Source organism: Chelmon rostratus, chromosome 6 (assembly GCF_017976325.1).
Source record: "Chelmon rostratus isolate fCheRos1 chromosome 6, fCheRos1.pri, whole genome shotgun sequence".
In the NCBI taxonomy this organism is placed as follows: domain Eukaryota; kingdom Metazoa; phylum Chordata; class Actinopteri; order Chaetodontiformes; family Chaetodontidae; genus Chelmon; species Chelmon rostratus.
Genome location: NC_055663.1, coordinates 11,384,154 through 11,401,095, shown reverse-complemented (window position 1 = coordinate 11,401,095; position 16,942 = coordinate 11,384,154). Strand labels below are relative to the sequence as shown.

Genomic DNA, 16,942 nt, shown 5'->3' with positions numbered 1-16,942 from the left:
GAAGCAAGTTCAGCTGTTTAAAAAGACATTGAATTGTTCCACTGCTTTCCTTCTAGTGTGTCTCTATGCTAATGGACCGGCATTTGTATTTTGTGTGCAGCCACTCCTTTGGTCATGATGTTTAAATTTTAGCTGTGCACTGTACAATGGTTTTTATGGGCTCACGCTGAGGTACTAAGCTTTTGAGGCAGTACCAATAACCGCATTTTAAAGTAATAGTCCAGCATTTAGGGAGTACGCTTATTCAGTGCCGAGCTCAACATTAGTATTCATTCGGAGTCAAGTTTGTGGCCACCTGACAAATAGTCAAATACTGACTTTCCTTTTGGCTGTGTTTTGCTCTCTACCAACTCCTGAGTGAAATATCTGGCAATTTGGCTGCGAAAAGTTCCACTGTGTTCACCAGCTAGCGGCAAACCCCGCCTGTCTGTCTGCTGCTCGGTAGCATACAGTGAGTTTTTAGAGCTTTTTCCGCTGGAAACAGCTGCCTGCCGCGATATGGCGCCGATGAGAGCAGAGAGAGGGAACCAAAACAGTAAAGGTGGGAGATGTTGAACCAAAACAATCAGTTAGTGTCGATAGTTCTGCTCTGCAGAGCTGAAGGAGAGTCGAGTGATAGCTATCTGTGAATTTGTCACTATGTGCGACGCCTTTTTATTACTTTGATCCATTAGTCATATAAAAATACAGATCATAGCATCTTTAAGTATGAACTTCAAAGTGCATGCATGGAAAAGTTATTCCCTAATTATGAGAATACATCCTTAACAAATAAATGTTTTTAGTTATAACCAGGCTCTATTAGATGTTGCTATAATATGACTGGAGGTGCTGGAGGTGGCAGCCTGGGTGGAGGTTTCACCGCCTTTCTTTAAAGGTTTCATTGATGTCTTGTGCATGCAATAGTTAGGACACTGAGAGACAAGCAGTCATTGATGCCCAAGAAGAACTGTGTAGGTGGTCCAACTCTGAGATGCATTAATTTAAAGACAAGGGGCTGCCACTTGCTGTGAATGGCAAACCCATGCTATAGTATGTCAAAACAAATTGGACCTGCGCTCCTTGAAGTCTGGTCTGACTCACCTTCTCGTCTCTCATGTCTCTTTGTCTCTCATGTACCCTGCTTACGCCTGCGTGATGTGTCCCTCAGGAGCTGCTGGAGATAGTGTATCTAGGTTATTGTAACCTATATGAGCACCACCATCCACAGGCATCGTAGACAGCAGCTGTCAGGAAGCATGTTTCATTGCCTGCACATTATCATGTCACATCTGTGTTGCTCACTTATCATAAACAGTAGGCTTTCTCTCAGAGCTCCTCAGCAGTGCGTGAGGCAACAGTGTCACCTACGGGCGGAGGGGAGACCTGCACCCTGCCAATGCGGTGAAGCTCCTGGACAGGTGAAAAGGTGCTTTTACATCATTCACGCCATGCTTTTAGCACTCCTGCACCTGAGCGCATCACTTGTGAGACATGCAGAACGTGTGTTCTCCACGCACTGTGATTAATATAGCCAGCCAAGATGCCAAGAAAATAGACGTGGGGGAGTTCAAAAGAAAAAGAAAGGGGGAGGATTGTGAATAATTCATTTTTCTGTTGCACTTCTCATTACTGTAATTACACAGCCATTGTTCTTTGACGGGGAGGAATCTAAAAATTACAATTTAGGCAGTGAAATTGTCATTTGTAGCAGTAATTGACACTAATAAAAAGATTTTTTCCCTCTTTCCCCCTTGGATCGTGCTAATCAAAATGTGAAGTATTAAAGAAGACACTAACAGCGTGATAAGCAGCTAATGAAAGAGGGGAGGCAAGTGGGACAGTAATAGACATACTCCTGCTAATAAGTTCCTGTTCATTAGAGCATTCAAGCCGTACCCTCCTCCTGTCTCGCCTGTTTCTTCTGACTGACAGCTTTGACAGCCTTTCCTGTCAAAGGGAAACTTTTGACCGCATCCTCAAATAAAGCATTAATATTTCACAGTACCACTAAGCAAGCTATAAGCCTCTTTATAGATGGATCAGTAGCGTGCTATTATTGGATGGTGACATAAGCCTCTACTTGACTCTCTATTTAAAAATAGATGACACTGTCTATAATGCCAGCATTTTGATGACATTTTCTTGTGTCTGGGAGGATGTCTTCACTGCCTCTCATGATGTTGGTAGGCTGACTCACAGAGAGTGGAGTTGATATGACAGACTTTGATCTCTCCCACTCTGTCTCTGCCTTTTGCTATTCCCCCCAGTGGACTTCTGCATATGTCGACCCACATCCACCCTGAAAAAGCAGAACGAAGATCCATGAAATGAGATGCCAAATGCTGCTCTCCTTGTGACACAGCGGGAAAAAAAAAAAGTGTGACAGAGAAAGAACAAAAAAAAGTAAAAAGAAAGAAGAGGAAGTTGAAGCAGGCCAAACCGTTGGCCATAATGAGAAGAGTGTGACTTTAGTTCACCACTGATGGGCGTATTAATCTTACTGCAATAAAATCTGGTCAAGCATTCGCAGTGGGACGGCACCAAACGCACCTTAGGTCCCAAATTACACCCTGGAGGCACTTTACCCTTTAAAAAGAGGATGGGAAACCGCTGCAAAAAATCCAGAAAATAGCACCTGCGTTACAAATAGGCAGCAGACAGGCTGCAGGGAGGGCTAGAGGCGACTTAGTCGTAAGTGGCGCGGATATGGCGGTGTCAGAGAGCCGAGATCAGGTGTGCAGTGAGATCGGGAGTCGTCAGGTTTACCATTAGGACTGTAGCGATCTGGCGTGCATGGGGAAATGAGTGGAACTCTCAGAGATAATCATGCTAGCACTGAACTCCCTCATTACCTCTGAGCCTGAGCTGTGGGCAGGAGTCCAAGTTGCTCTCTCCCTCTCTCTCTCTCTCACTCACACACACACACACACACACACACACACACACACACTCACACACACACACACACACGTACACACACACACACACACAGAGTGAGATTGAACTGAGACAGTATGTTGATAACTGGGATCTATAGAAAGAGGAAAGGCCATTAATGTGAGCCTCTTGAGATTGTGTTCTATATATATTATATATAGAATATATATAAGAACAATTTAATTAGTTTATTTGTTCAGCATCACTTGTTTCCCTCCACATGACTCTGCTGAAGAAGCTCGGAGAGAAACCTGACATACTTTCAGTCAGACTTCTCGCAGCTTCAGCCTATTATACAGTTCAACCCCGCTCAAAGTCACTTCAATTATCAACATGATACTGTTAGCGCCTCTGGTCCCAAGAGGTATTGTAATGGTACAAGGCTACAGATCAGATTTAGATCTCAGATCAAAGATGCTACATTTTGCCCAAACCCTAATTGGCGTCAAGCAAAAATAGAATGTTTGAACTCCCTCTGATTGTTTTCAGCGTCGGGCAACAGCGGATATAAAGGGTGACTAAGTTCAATACAAATGCTTTTTTGACACATTTACTTCTGCATGGGTAGTGTTTGTATAATCTATCCGGTTTTGATTTGGAGCGACATGCTCCGCATTTGGCTGATGCGAACCGGAAAAGAACAACAAAACAGGACAAACATGTTTTGAGGAATTTGAAAAAGAAAAAAAAAAAGAAGAAAAAATCATCACCTTCACACTTAGCGTCTGCCTTTATTGCTGCAGGCTTGCAGAGCAGAATGGCTGATCCAAACAAAAGCATGATTTTATCTTTTGGATAACAGCACTGGCGTTGACTTAGCTCAGTGTAACATCGCAATGTTATTTGATGTCCTCTTCAGAGACAGCACATCTTGTGAACGTCACAGAGGGAGCTACGCGATACTTGACAGGAAAATAGTTTAACATATATGAACGCTGGCAAAGATTCACACATAATTAAGCCTCTTTTGATTCTTCACTGCTGTAATCGTTGTGTGATGCTCACTGGTATTTGTGGGACGGATACCAAAGCTAATAGTCATCTGTCAGTCTCCGCTTAGGCACCTGTAGATCACCACATGCCAGCCGGAGGAAGCTATTTTAAGAGCTGATCAGAGTTTGACATTTTTGAGGTCATCCATAGTTGTTGGTGAGGCTAAAATAAGCTGGCTCTAAATAGTGATCGTCCCTCAAACAGATGCAAAGTGTGGATTTTGTTTGCAAACTCAGAGCTGAAAGAGGCCACTGTGTTAGAAAAATTAGACACATTTGTAAATGTGTAACCCCAGTGATGGCATTTACTTACAGTCACATTAATGTTTTTCTTCCACGCTACTCTCAGAGAGGCAAAAGAAACAAACCCTCTCAGGGCTTCTTACCTAAACTGTCAGCGCCTCGTTCATCATGATGAAATAAGGAAAACAAATGTTGTGCAACATTATAACACAGGGGGAGTTTTCTCTGAAGGTTAAACACTATTTTTAAGCAACTATATGAACAATGACTTAACATCCCCTCTGTAGGCTTGCGAGTGTTTGAATCCATGCCCGTGTATGTGTCTCCTCGCCAGTGTGTGCTTTTCTGCTTGAGTGAGCGCGTGTTTTGTGTGTTTGAGGGAGCGGTGCCAATGGGGAATATAAAAGTTATGTTAGGTGTTGTTGGTGTGTGGGTGTGCATTATGCAAATACCTACCTGGTATGAGCGTGGCAAGGTAGCCAATTGGAGCAGGATAAGGAAGTTAGAAGGATAAAACACCCATTGTGGTGGGGCAACACCTAGTGTGCCTGCATGCTTTCTTCTGTTCAATCAAAGATCTGGGGAGCAAAGGGACTCACCTGCTCTCACTGTAAGCCTGAACCTCAAGAGTGTTGGAATCTCCAGAAACCGTATTGATCTCTTTCAAGGCTGGTTTGGAGTGGATCTGCGTGAGACGTCTATCAGGCCCATTCTACTGCTCTGGTAGGCTGCCATACTGGAGCTGGGCAACCAGCAGCGCTTTCCAAGATGACTGAATGCTGTGTGATTGAACTGAAGGCTTGTCCAATAGGCTCAGTGTGTTTTAAAGCCATCACAGTGTAAAATAATTAAGCATTTTTTTACAAACATGTTATGTTATTGGCCTTTGAATGTGTTCTGTTCATGGTGCCTGTGCAGGTATGGAAGTTTTTTTTTTAATCTTAAAACATTTTTCTGTGTGTTTACACCTCCACCTATCACACATGTCTTGTTGTAACAATCTTCATCACGTAGAGCGATGTCAAAGCCAAGATTGTACCAGTATGTGTGCCACAGCACCACAGCAGTCACACTGAACACCATCCGAGATTTTCAAGAAAATTAGAGACTGTAAAGAATGTAGGATTTTGAAAATGTGTCCTTGAATGGCACAAAGCTTCAAAAACAGTATGTACAGTAGATGGGTAAGTGAGAAAACACAGCGAAAATGGACAGAATTAAAGCTGAAAAACTACTAACCTAGTTAGTTGCAGTGCTGAAGCCACTACAACTGAAATGAAAGCAACAGTCTGAAGACAGGTGGCACAACTTCTTCAGATAAGCCTGGCTTATCTCAGGCCTGTGTAGCGGAGAGATTTTTCCCTATGACCCAGCTAATGTGTTGACCGATTGATATTGCAACTATGTTGTTATGCCTAGTTTCTTCTTCTATAGTTTTGCATTGGCATAAACTGCTTGCCGCCTTGTTCACAAGACACCTGCTTGGCAGTGGCAGACGGCAGTGAGGGGTAACACACCGCATGGCAGATTGTCAACTGAGGAGCTAATCTACCTTTGCGTGACGGCATGTGTCACCTACTGTATCTGCCAGGGAAATCTCATTCAGGATGTTGACTTTAGGTTGCTGTGAAGCTTATTTGCCAGATCGTTAAGGAGATTCAGATGCCTGTCTTGGTGCCACAGATGTGTTTAGCTGGCAACATGGTATTTACTGTTGAAATGTGTAACAGGGCTTGCTGTGACGAGTTTATAACCTACCATAAAGGTGTGACCAAGATTTTCCAGGCCACGGGTGAAGCTTTGGTCACTGAGTCAAGAGTGTGTGTCCATCTGAAACAGGTCTTACTCACAATTGTGACCTTTGACAGCTTACAAAAACACAATTTACAAAAACAGGTTTAACTGTTTAAATGTTGGAAAATGTTACCACTTGAATGGGGCTTTTTTTTGGCTAAATGGTTATCATGTAATAATAAAACATTAACTAAACTAATAAGTAACAATGTGGCATTTTATGCATCATTCATAGGCTTCAGTTTGCATGTAACTCACATAGAGCAACATAAAACCGGATAGGCGGTGTGCAACACTTCTCCGCCTCTTGCCTGGCAAAACAGTGGAGCTGCTGAAATTCTGACAAGCTTTATTTACATGGCATGCAAATGTACTTGTGGTTAAGTCTGAAACATGCCTTTATTTACCTCTGTATGTATACAGCACTGAAAACCCTTAAACACTAACTGAAAATGTGAAGCGTGACAGGGAGCGCAGCCTATGTTAGCCACTCAATCAGCTCACAATGAAACAAGCAGTTGTAATTATGAAAAAGCAGTGTGGAACATATAATAACATCAGTAGCTCAAGCAGCAGCAGCTTCTCTTACTTAAGGCATTTTGAGCATTTGCTGAACCAAAGACACGCACACAAGCAGTCCAAAACAAACACGATTACTGAACTGACAAACAGATTAAATGTAAGTTAAACACTGTGTCGCGTGCAAATAGGCGTCCATTAAAGCATAAAACCCAACTGTCCCAGGTCGATGGACAGCTTACACAACCCATAAACTGTGCTGGCATAGTATTCCTTTGTGTTAACCTTTTTTAGTGCCCGTCGATAGATTGTCAAGCACGGCTAGATGAAAACATTCGATTAAAAGAATCTATTCATTTCAGCAGTTTAAAATCACAGAACACAATCAAAACAAAACTGGAATGACGTTGTGAAGCAGTGTGGGATCATGGGAGTTGTCTTCGTGGTTGACAACCGCCACTGCCGATGAAAGTGAATAATCGTGCTCCATCAGGGGTGAGCAATACAGTAACAGCGAACAATAGTGTCTTTATAGACACTATATATAGAGCAGCTAGCCCGCTACTTCACTGACTTCCTTCCTCACTCTCTGATGTATCATCTGGTGTTTCAGGTGTTTCCCTGGGAGTTACAGCAACTAGAGGGGACAAAGGCCTCTGACAGGCAATCAGCTCGAATAGAATTACAGATTTCTCTGGGTTTTAACCCTCTTGGAAAGATTTGGGATAGTGGAAATACACAACTCAACAAAATATAGAACGAAGGTCTGGTTGTTTTTAGATGTTGAGATGCAAAATCGTCAGATGTTATGCTTTTAAAGTTGATCGTTAAATTTTCCACGTTGATCTGGTGACACCCAAGGTTGCCATGGTAATGGCAAGAAAGGCGTGATCATACAGAAAACACTGGTTGAACAGCTACTAAACAGATCACAGTTATGGCTTACTTCTGTGACAGACGTCGCATCTCCTGTGCCTGTTTCACCCCTGGTTTTGTCTTTTAATGTGACGCAGCAGCGGCCGGACTTGCAGCATTTGCATAGCAGAAACTTAATACAGCTCTGATGGGGCGTAAAGACAGCGGGAACAGCCAGGCTGTCAGATAAAATTTGCGCTGGATTGCATGCATGCATCGGCCTCCTGTGAGAGTCAAGTGCAGGGATGGCGGACTCCGCCTCTAGTAATCTAAACTACTATATAAAGAAATAATAGCTGAATGTAAATATGTTGAATGGCTATGGTATAAAAGAAAAATATGAACCATAAACAGCATAAACAGAAAATCCATGAAAAATTAATTGCAACTTTGATGTCCTCAAGAAAACAACACATTATTATCTTTTATGTAATTTACATTTGAATATATAAAATCACAATGTACCCATTAAAATATTTCACGCATACTTGTTTTGTGTGTCGCTGGATGCCCTAAAGTGCTAACGATTACTGCTTCCTTTTCGATCCATCCGTACAGTAAATCCCCCCTCTCCTGCCTCAGCCCCTGGGCCATGGTACATCAGCGTGTAGCAGCTACAGTATGAGTGTAACTCCATCCACCACCCTGGACAGCCAGCTGACCTCTACCTGGGGGCCAACCAACTCCTACCCTGATGGTGAGCTTCATAACACCCTCTTAATGAGGCCCGCTGTATACCTTCCTGGCATTACGTATGCACTCTTCACTGACGTATTTCAGTTAATGAAATTGACTGAATAATATCCTAAAATGCTTCAGGACAATACATCGTTTTCAGGTCTCTCATTGGTTGTGAAACTGCAGTGAAAAACGAAAATTATGTGACAATTATATATTGATGTATTGCTCACCTGGTGAGCCCGCAGCTCTGAAACACAAGGCATGAATTCAGGATTCCTGACTGAGAAGGAGCTCAGCAGCTCTTTCAGTAAACTGCTCTGCAGATTAATTACTGACAGATACCTCCAGTGAAGGAATTCGTGTTTCCCTCATCAGATGCATATTCATTCGCAAACAGAATTAATTCACTGATGCAGATGAATGCAGCTTGTAAAGTGTTTTCACACACAACCCCTCATGTTTATCCGCAGTTCCCATCGTGATGTCGGGTTACACAAATCGCATGTGGCCCCGTGACTCCACGCCTCAGTTCTGGACTAAGTACCAGGTGTGGGAGTGGCTGCAGCAGGTCATGGACATGCACCAGATTGACGCCTCCACCTTCCCCTTCCAAAGCTTCGATATGGACGGCCATCAGCTCTGCAGCCTGAGCTACCAGGACTTCATCCGTGCTGCTGGCAGCGTGGGACCCATTCTCTTCCACAACATCACAGAGCTCAAGTGGGGCGGTGCGTCTGACAGTCTGAGAGGGGGGAGGGCTGATGGGGAAAAAGGGAAGATGATTAGTCCTAATAAAGGAGAGGCTGGGTGATTTTAGTTGGGTCTGGAACAGAGTCTTGCTGAAGCGCTGCTGGTGAGGGATCACAGCGCCGGTCAGGGGTCGCACTGCATGGTGCTGTGGAGGGGCAAAGAGCTGCTGAAAGCGAGGGATATGATGGATTTGCTGTTTGTTCTTGCTAGAGTGGGTCTCTTAACAAAGCACAGAGGGGATGTGAAGCTGATAAACAAGCTCAAACACTGTTTCTGAATGAGAGTTTGGGGGTTTTTGTAAAGAAACTGGAGTTCACAGGCCTCCGGCTCCACCTTCGGGCTTTTGACTATGGCTCTTGCGTAGAGAACGTGACTCAAAGGAAATTAGAGTCATAAAACGACTCAAATTCTTGTCTGCCATTATGTGGTTATTGGTTTTTTTAAACAAACAGTTATGGCAGCAGACCAGGCACAACAAGTTTAACCTCCTTTCATTCCAACACTTCACCAACACCAAACTAAAGCACAATGCTGCTTGTTCCTATAAACTGCCTACAAGAACCCAGCTCAGTGTATCAGAACAGGTGTGACATTTTCCTGCATTAAATATTACTGCCAAACAAAAACCTGAGCCCATGAGGGGTAAGGCTGTGGAAATTGTTAGTGTCAGTGGTTGTCAAAATTTGGATTAGATTTCTCCTGCTGCTCTCTGTTGAAAAATGTTTGTTTCTGCTGTACTTATTTTAACCACAGCAGGAGAGTACGTTGGTCATTTTTCAACCAATATTTCTTATGAAAATAGTTCATGTTTTGGCACCATCCTGTTTTGGGGGAATCGTAAAACACTGTCCTACTAAATCTGAAGATCTCCGGCTGCCTGACAGCGTAACACGCGATATAGGGCCCTGAAGAGGCTTTCAGCACTTAAAGCAGGGGTTTAGCTCATGGCTGTCTGACGTCTCACAGTTAAAGCGAAAGGGAATAATCAATCTTTGAATATGGCACACTGCTGACAAATTGAATTCTCAGATTTGTGCTAAGAATTCACTTCCTCCTTCCTTCTCGTCCCTGCGCAGGCCAGTACCATGTGGATATAGGGCAGCTGGAGCTCAAACCAGAATGTGAGTCTCTCAAACAGGTTATCGTCCAAGAAAAGAAAAAAAACACAGATTGTTCAGATAAAGTGAATCATCCATCCTGATAAAGTCTGCTTCCACTTTCCTTTTTTGTCCCTTTACAGTAGACTTCTCGTGTCCATTTCCAGATGTCAGCTACCCACCCGGAGGTACTGTGAATATGCCTGCTGTGTTATTTCTACTGATGCTTCATTACTGACTCATGTAATAAAATAAATGAAATAATTCCTTTTTCCTTCTGTTAACTTAGAAATCTACGATCCCTCGATTCACCCCCTCGCACCTGTCGCGTCTCCAACCCCGTCTAGCCCTGGTGAGGAATCCACAACACCTGCACCTTCACACTGTCTGGTTTATAATAGGACAGGAAAATAAGTACAAATGAGTAAAAGAATTCAAGCATAATAATTTGATTTGCTTGTCTCAGACATCAAAAGGTCGTTCAGTCGTCCTCACCAGGTCAAAAAGCACAGTAAGTAATCGATCATCCTTCCTGATCATTGGAACAGATGTTTAAGGATGTGTTCGTTCCTGCCACTCAACCCGCTGCCTTTCCCCTCAGACCCGAGGGGGACCCACTTGTGGGAGTTCATCAGGGACATTCTGCTGAACCCGGAGCGAAACCCAGGCCTGATCAAGTGGGAGGATCGGACGGAGGGGGTGTTCCGCTTCCTCAAGTCGGAGGCGGTGGCGCAGTTATGGGGCAAGAAGAAGAATAACAGCAGCATGACCTATGAGAAACTAAGCCGTGCAATGAGGTACGCCTGTGCGTAGAGGTTGTTACTTAGTTATAAGGGCAGTCTTTAGTTTGGTGTTAGCTTGTAAAATCAGTGATGGGGAAGAGATTTCACACTGCTTTGTTCCTCATCCAATTTAGTTAAGCATCTCACAATGCACTTGCTACTGAAAAGAACGCACTGTAATGACCACAAAATGCACTTTGGAGCAACTTCAGACGCTTCTAGGTGACATCATTAAGATTTACACATCTATAACTGGTGAACTCAAGCCTTTAAGACACATATTTACCATTTCCCGTCGCTGATTACCCAGAATGGACTCGTTTTTTTCAACTGCTGCACGATCTCGCTTTACTCAAATGAACTGAAATGGCCTTCTCCTCAGAAAATCTCCCTGGCTCCTGCAATAGTCACAGCTTTACATTCAAATGAGCTAATCTAATGAGCTTAATTTCATTGTAGTGCAAACCACTGGGAACTACAAAATGTGCCCGCAGGTATTGTCACTGTGACGGCAAAGCCGATTTGCTTTTTACTGTGGTGCAGCAGAGGAATTTGCAGCTTGATGGCATCACCAAACACACTGATACTCTGTGTTAGGAATAACAAAAGCAGGGGCGTAGCTACCTCACTAACCTAACGTAGCTTTTCTTGCACTTGAATTCATGTGATCGGGCTGAGGGGACATTTCTAACGTATTTTGAAGAATAGAGATGAGAAACTGATACTGAGACACTGAATGAAAAAAGGAGTAATCTATTGCTCCACCCTCATAAGGGCGGAGTTATCTGATTAAAGCATTATATAGCAGCTATAATCCAATAGCTTCCTCTAAAAAAAATGCATAATAATCAGTTCATTCGGATTACACAAATTATGTACGTTATAACGGTGGGAAATAAACAGAATTTTACATGGTGATGATACGATGATAAGGCTGGCGAAACACCTTTCTCGAAATACTCTCTGTGGCTCTCAGGCCACACATAAACATATCATTTTTCACCAAAGGCTGAGAAACAGACTAAAACAGCTGGTTAGGGTAGTTTTTTGCGAGCATTACTCAAACCGGAGGAAACTGTGCATCTGTCAGGGACTGTTTTTAGCTGTGGATTCAGCCTGTTAGTAAGCAGCTATGCCACCAGTTCAGTGTATGTGGGATCCACTTAAAATACACTGCAAGTGACCATGCCAGGATACACAGACAGTACTTGTCAGTAGGGTGGAGTCACCAGATTTATCCTCTAAATATTGAAAACACTATAAATTGCAATTCATCTGATTCAGAGCATATTTTTGAGACGTGTGGGTCCAGACATCAGAATCGGCTTTACTGACCAAGTCTGTGTGCACATGCAGGGAATTTCACTCTGGTTTGACGCTGCACTCTGCGTGCTCGCACAGGAAAAAGAAAAAGGACATACAAAAGACAGAAAAGACAAAAGACTGAACAATAAGTTAAGTAGTGAGAAAGAGGAAAAAAGAGAAAAATAACCACCAGTAATTCAATTAGTCATCATCATCGTCATTATATTTACGATTTCCAACACGTTTTAGATGGTCTGCAGGGCAGGGATTATGAAGTGAGTTCACCAGCCAGCTCATGTGTCCTCTGTTACAGATATTACTACAAAAGAGAAATCCTAGAGCGAGTAGACGGACGCAGACTCGTTTACAAGTTTGGAAGGAACGCGCGAGGATGGAGGGAGTCCGAGAAGTGACAGTTTCACTAATTTATCTTTCCTCTGATGCTGGACGCAAATGTGATGTTTCACTGTGCTTTTCACTGACTGTTTTTGATAAAGATTGGTTTGAACTGTTTACAAATTGTTGATGTATGTCATGCCTCATTGTTTTTTCCCCACTTTTAAATTCCCCCCTTTGTTGTGACACTGCACTGAGATTTCCTCACTGCGCCTTATTAAAAACGTGCTTATTAGGCCAGCCTGAGAGCAGTCAAACCCGTGTTTACATAAGAACCCTGCTGCAGATAAGAAAATCAAACACTGCCAGCCAACATAAAACATTGTGAATCCTGCTGTTCTATTTTTTTTTTTTTTTTTCCCAAAGGAGCACATGTTGCAAGCATCCGAAACACGTGTGGCAAGCCGATACGTATGTATGTTGAGTGTTTTGGCATTTATACTGTGAAGCGTCCTTTGGGAAGGATGCTCGACCACTGCAGAGAAACTACACGAAACGATGAAAAAAAGCCTTCCATGAGCACGATGATGTGCCAGAACGCATAAATGAGTGGTAAACTGTCTGCATGTTTACTCTGAGCTGGAAAGAAAGTGTGAAAATGTTGATGTTTGATACAAATAAAGCTTGTCATTGTTTTTATTCCATGAGTTCTAACTGTTGTGAGATAAAGGATAGATTATTCTGATCGGTCATATCAGTCAACATTGTGGGTCTAATCCACCAACCAAATTGCAGCTCGTCTTGCTTGATCAATATTGTCTATCCCCAGACTTTGATCGGCAGCCGTAAGCTTTGCCCCCACTCCTCCGCCACGTGCTTGGCTTTGAAAAGCCGTGCACTCATTCTGTTTTATCACCACGTTGTGAAATGCCACACTGCTAAGTGCTGGCCGGTGCGTGCCATAGGCGCCGGGCCTAGATGGCCAATGAGATAAAAGCAGAGTCAATAAAGGGCTCCTTTCTTCAGCCTGTGTTCACAAGCAAATCCTTGTCTAATCTACACTCAATTTATCTGCCTTTTATAGCCCTCCTTTACATAGAGCGGCATTGATTGACATCATGTTCTGTCATTATCTTCCCCGATGGCTTCCGAAAACTTGCCCACTGCGCCGCCGCTGCGTCCCGTTCAGTTTTGTCACTCTGCTCTCACACGCATCACTTCCACCATCTAAAAGTAGCTGAGAGAAGCGACATTATCGAGAGTTACGTCAGCCACAAAGGTGTCGTATCAGATCGGGTGGAACTCGTAAACAATTAGCAGAGCGTTTCTTCCCAGCAGCAGGAAAGCGCCTCTGATTGGAGGAGTCTGCTGCGATTTGACGACTGGATGAAGTAGATGATATGAGCAGTGACTGCTCCTGATTGATCGAGTTAAGAGCCGCTGATTGCGATATTGTTATATTGCCATCATATTCCATTGTTTGATTCTGCGATGTGACATTATTCACATGGAGCAATCGCACGTTGCTGTTTCTCTAGAGGAGCACTTGTCATGACCCATGTTATACACCTCAGATTTGAACCGTGCACAAAATCAAACACAGCTGTGATTGATGCTTCACTCATGAGGAGCTGGGTATGTTTTAAACCCCTATATGATAACAGGAAGTAGGGCTTAATAGCTGTGAAGCAAAGTGGTGGAGGAGGTATTCAGATCCTTTACTTCAGTAAAGTGCTGCACTGAAAATGACTTAAAAGTGAGTATATTAGTATAATCAGGACCATGTACTCACAGTATTAAAGGCAAAAAATACTCATCATGTGGTAAAATGTCCCCTGTGACTGTTACACTATTATTTATATCATTCAATTATTACTCATGCATTAATGTAGCAGCAGGATTTCACAGCTGCAGCTGGTTGAGTTCATTTTCAACTGTTTCAACTAATGATTATTTTCATTCTGAACCGATTTGCTGATTATTTTCTCCATTAATCGATTGATTGTTTGGTTTGTAAAAATCCAGAATATATTAATAATAGTAGTATTACAATTGCTAAAACATAAATTAAAACGATTACAATTATTAAAAGCAAAAGCTGGAACCATGAAACGTCTTTCAATGAAAAATGACTTTTATTGACAGATATCAAATGAATTTTTTGTTTCAGCTGACTTTGTGATCAGCGGGTAAATCATTTCAGCTGTGCTTGTGTAAACTGTTGGGTAGTTGAATTCATAAGAAAACATCCCATCATGTAAACGCTTCATATGTTTTGTGTGTAAAAATCTTAAGTTGTAAAGTAACCAGTCACTGATGTTGTCAGATAAATGCAGCGCAGTAAAAAGTACAACATTTCCCTCTGAGTTGTCACGGTGTAGATGTAGAAAGAGGCATGAAAAGGAAAAGTAAAGCATAAATATCTCAAATGTGAACTTCCACATTGCAAAGCATGACTGTTAAGCAGCCACAAACAAATGAGGCAAAGCATTCTGAAGAGGATTTATGTATTATTTACCATTCACCTCAAATGCCTCATTGCATTCAATTAGCATACCATTAAGACTTTATGGATTGCACATGGGCATTAAAACAGCACAATGGGATGAACTGAGAAATTAATGAAATTGCCCATCTAATCATCAGAGCCGCAGAAAAAAGAAAAAAAAAACTAATCTGAAACGTAGCCTCACTTTCAGTTCTGAGTAATGTGCTGCGAGCTGTGATACGGTGCCATGTTTGATGGAACTAAGCGGAGATAAGCGAACAGTTAGGCAAATCCAACCTCTGCAGCACAAAGAGCCAGGAGCTTGATTTTCCTAACAGACCACCGCCCTGTGAATGCAAACCCAGGCTTTACATACCCTCAGCGTGTGAGGATCCACTGACGGCCACTGACACCTGATTCAAATCAGATCCCGCACACGCAGCGCCGTGTGTGAGGGGCTCTGCATGTGACTCACTGAGGCCTATCGCTTCATCGGTTCTGAGAACCAACTGTAAATGAGAGAAGTGCATTGTTCTCAGAAATTTGGGAAAGCACCGTGAAACCAGCGTGACAGGTCCTCGGTTGCAGGGCGCTAGTGGCTGGCACTGATGGCATGAAGGCAAACATGCACCCAAACCGGTTGTAATAGATCTGGGAAGGAAGAAAAACACACAAATGCTGCAGAGAAGAGCTATTTAATCCATGAGTCTCACTTAGGCGGTGAGTGTTTTTGTTGCACATCAGCTATTATGGTAAGAACGGTGCAGACGGCTGTCTAGGTAGATGACAACAGCATGTGTGTACAGGTACAGGCTGCACAGAAACAATGGCTGCCTTTGTTTTGGCAAAAACAATATGCAATATCTGTCCACAAGTGCCTTTATCTGTTATTGTGAGAAAATAATTTTCAGATTTGAATGAGCCACGCAAGGGCTATTTTATTATTTAAAAAGGGAGTGCATTAATTCAATCAGATATGTGCTGGAGGAAGAACAGGGAAGTGATGAAAGATAGCCTGAGCATGGGCATAAAGACAGCCAGCTGGGATTTGGTGTCTGTGTCCCGTGCCTGCTCAGTGGGGCTATTGTGTTCTCTCAGCAGATACACATCCTCGGCTAATCGGGCCCCCTTATCACTGTCTCTTCACACTCAAATGGACCTGTGAGGCATTCAGCCCAAACTGTGAGTCGGGCAGATTAGGACCGTCACAAATGCAGATTCACTTTTTGGGGGTGCTGTGTCGCAGTTCACTGCGCAGTTAGAAATAACACACAACTTTATGATGCTATGAACGAAAAAGTAACATGTGAGCGAGGGTAGAATGAAGAAAATACCCAAAGTTTAAATGCCAATGTGACGAATCTGAAAGAGTTCAGAATCAAACGGCTCCTGACGCATTTACACTAAAACCATCCCCGAAGTCGCCGCGCTCACATAAACAGCTGATACTGAAGTGTAATTTCCAGCCAGGTCTTTTCTGTATTGTGATGAGACAAAAACACGAGGAAGTGTTGGTGATGATGCAGAGATATCTTGTCATGCCAGTCTGTTATGAAGCCAGTTTCCTGCTCGGATTTTTGGACTTTCCATTAATCTTTGTTTCCCCCGTGTACTTTTGACCAGTACCTCACCCAAGGATTTCCTTGTTTCCAAGCACATCACATCATCACAAAATCTAAAAAATGACGTCACAAAAAGCAAACATATGCAAATACAGTATATACATATGTGCACATGTATACTTTCTTTTTTTATATACAAATGTGAATTTTTAAAACACGTGGTTCTGTTGTATGTCAAATCATTTCTGTTAAAAAATGTGCACATTTGTATTTAAGGTATTGTAATTAAGCAAAATTGTAACTTAGAAATATCACATTTATTTATGATAAAGAAGAGTTGTTGTATCATTAAGTCATATCACATCACAGTAATTTTGCATCTTGGCCTGAATCTTATTCTCTCCCCTTGCAAGTGAAAAGATAGCAGATTATATTGTTTGTTTTCATCAGGGTAGATTCAGATGGATTGGATATTAAGATACAGTGTAACATTTACATGACATAATACATTTCTACATTTTGCTGATGATTTGCCTTCTTTCATTGTTCTTGAGCCATG

The 16,942-nt window shown here is 42.6% G+C and overlaps 1 protein-coding gene across 1 annotated transcript; it reads left to right on the top strand.

Annotated features, from left to right (window-relative positions):
• Positions 1–4,696: 4,696 nt before the first annotated feature.
• ehf (ets homologous factor) lies at positions 4,697–13,023 on the top strand. Its single transcript, XM_041939026.1, has 9 exons — positions 4,697–4,877; positions 7,941–8,079; positions 8,534–8,791; positions 9,890–9,934; positions 10,054–10,098; positions 10,200–10,262; positions 10,377–10,421; positions 10,512–10,707; positions 12,311–13,023. The coding sequence occupies exons 2-9, from the start codon at positions 8,004–8,006 to the stop codon at positions 12,408–12,410; spliced, it is 828 nt and encodes a 275-aa protein (XP_041794960.1). The 5' UTR covers positions 4,697–4,877; positions 7,941–8,003; the 3' UTR covers positions 12,411–13,023.
• Positions 13,024–16,942: the final 3,919 nt, after the last annotated feature.

Excerpts from the sequence above, each read along its gene's own strand:
- ehf (XM_041939026.1), top strand. The coding sequence starts at position 8,004 with ATGAGTGTAACTCCATCCACCACCCTGGACAGCCAGCTGACCTCTACC. Across the intron at positions 10,099-10,199 it reads TGTCAGCTACCCACCCGGAG|AAATCTACGATCCCTCGATT; the intron begins GTACTGTGAATA and ends CTGTTAACTTAG. Across the intron at positions 10,263-10,376 it reads TCCAACCCCGTCTAGCCCTG|ACATCAAAAGGTCGTTCAGT; the intron begins GTGAGGAATCCA and ends TGCTTGTCTCAG.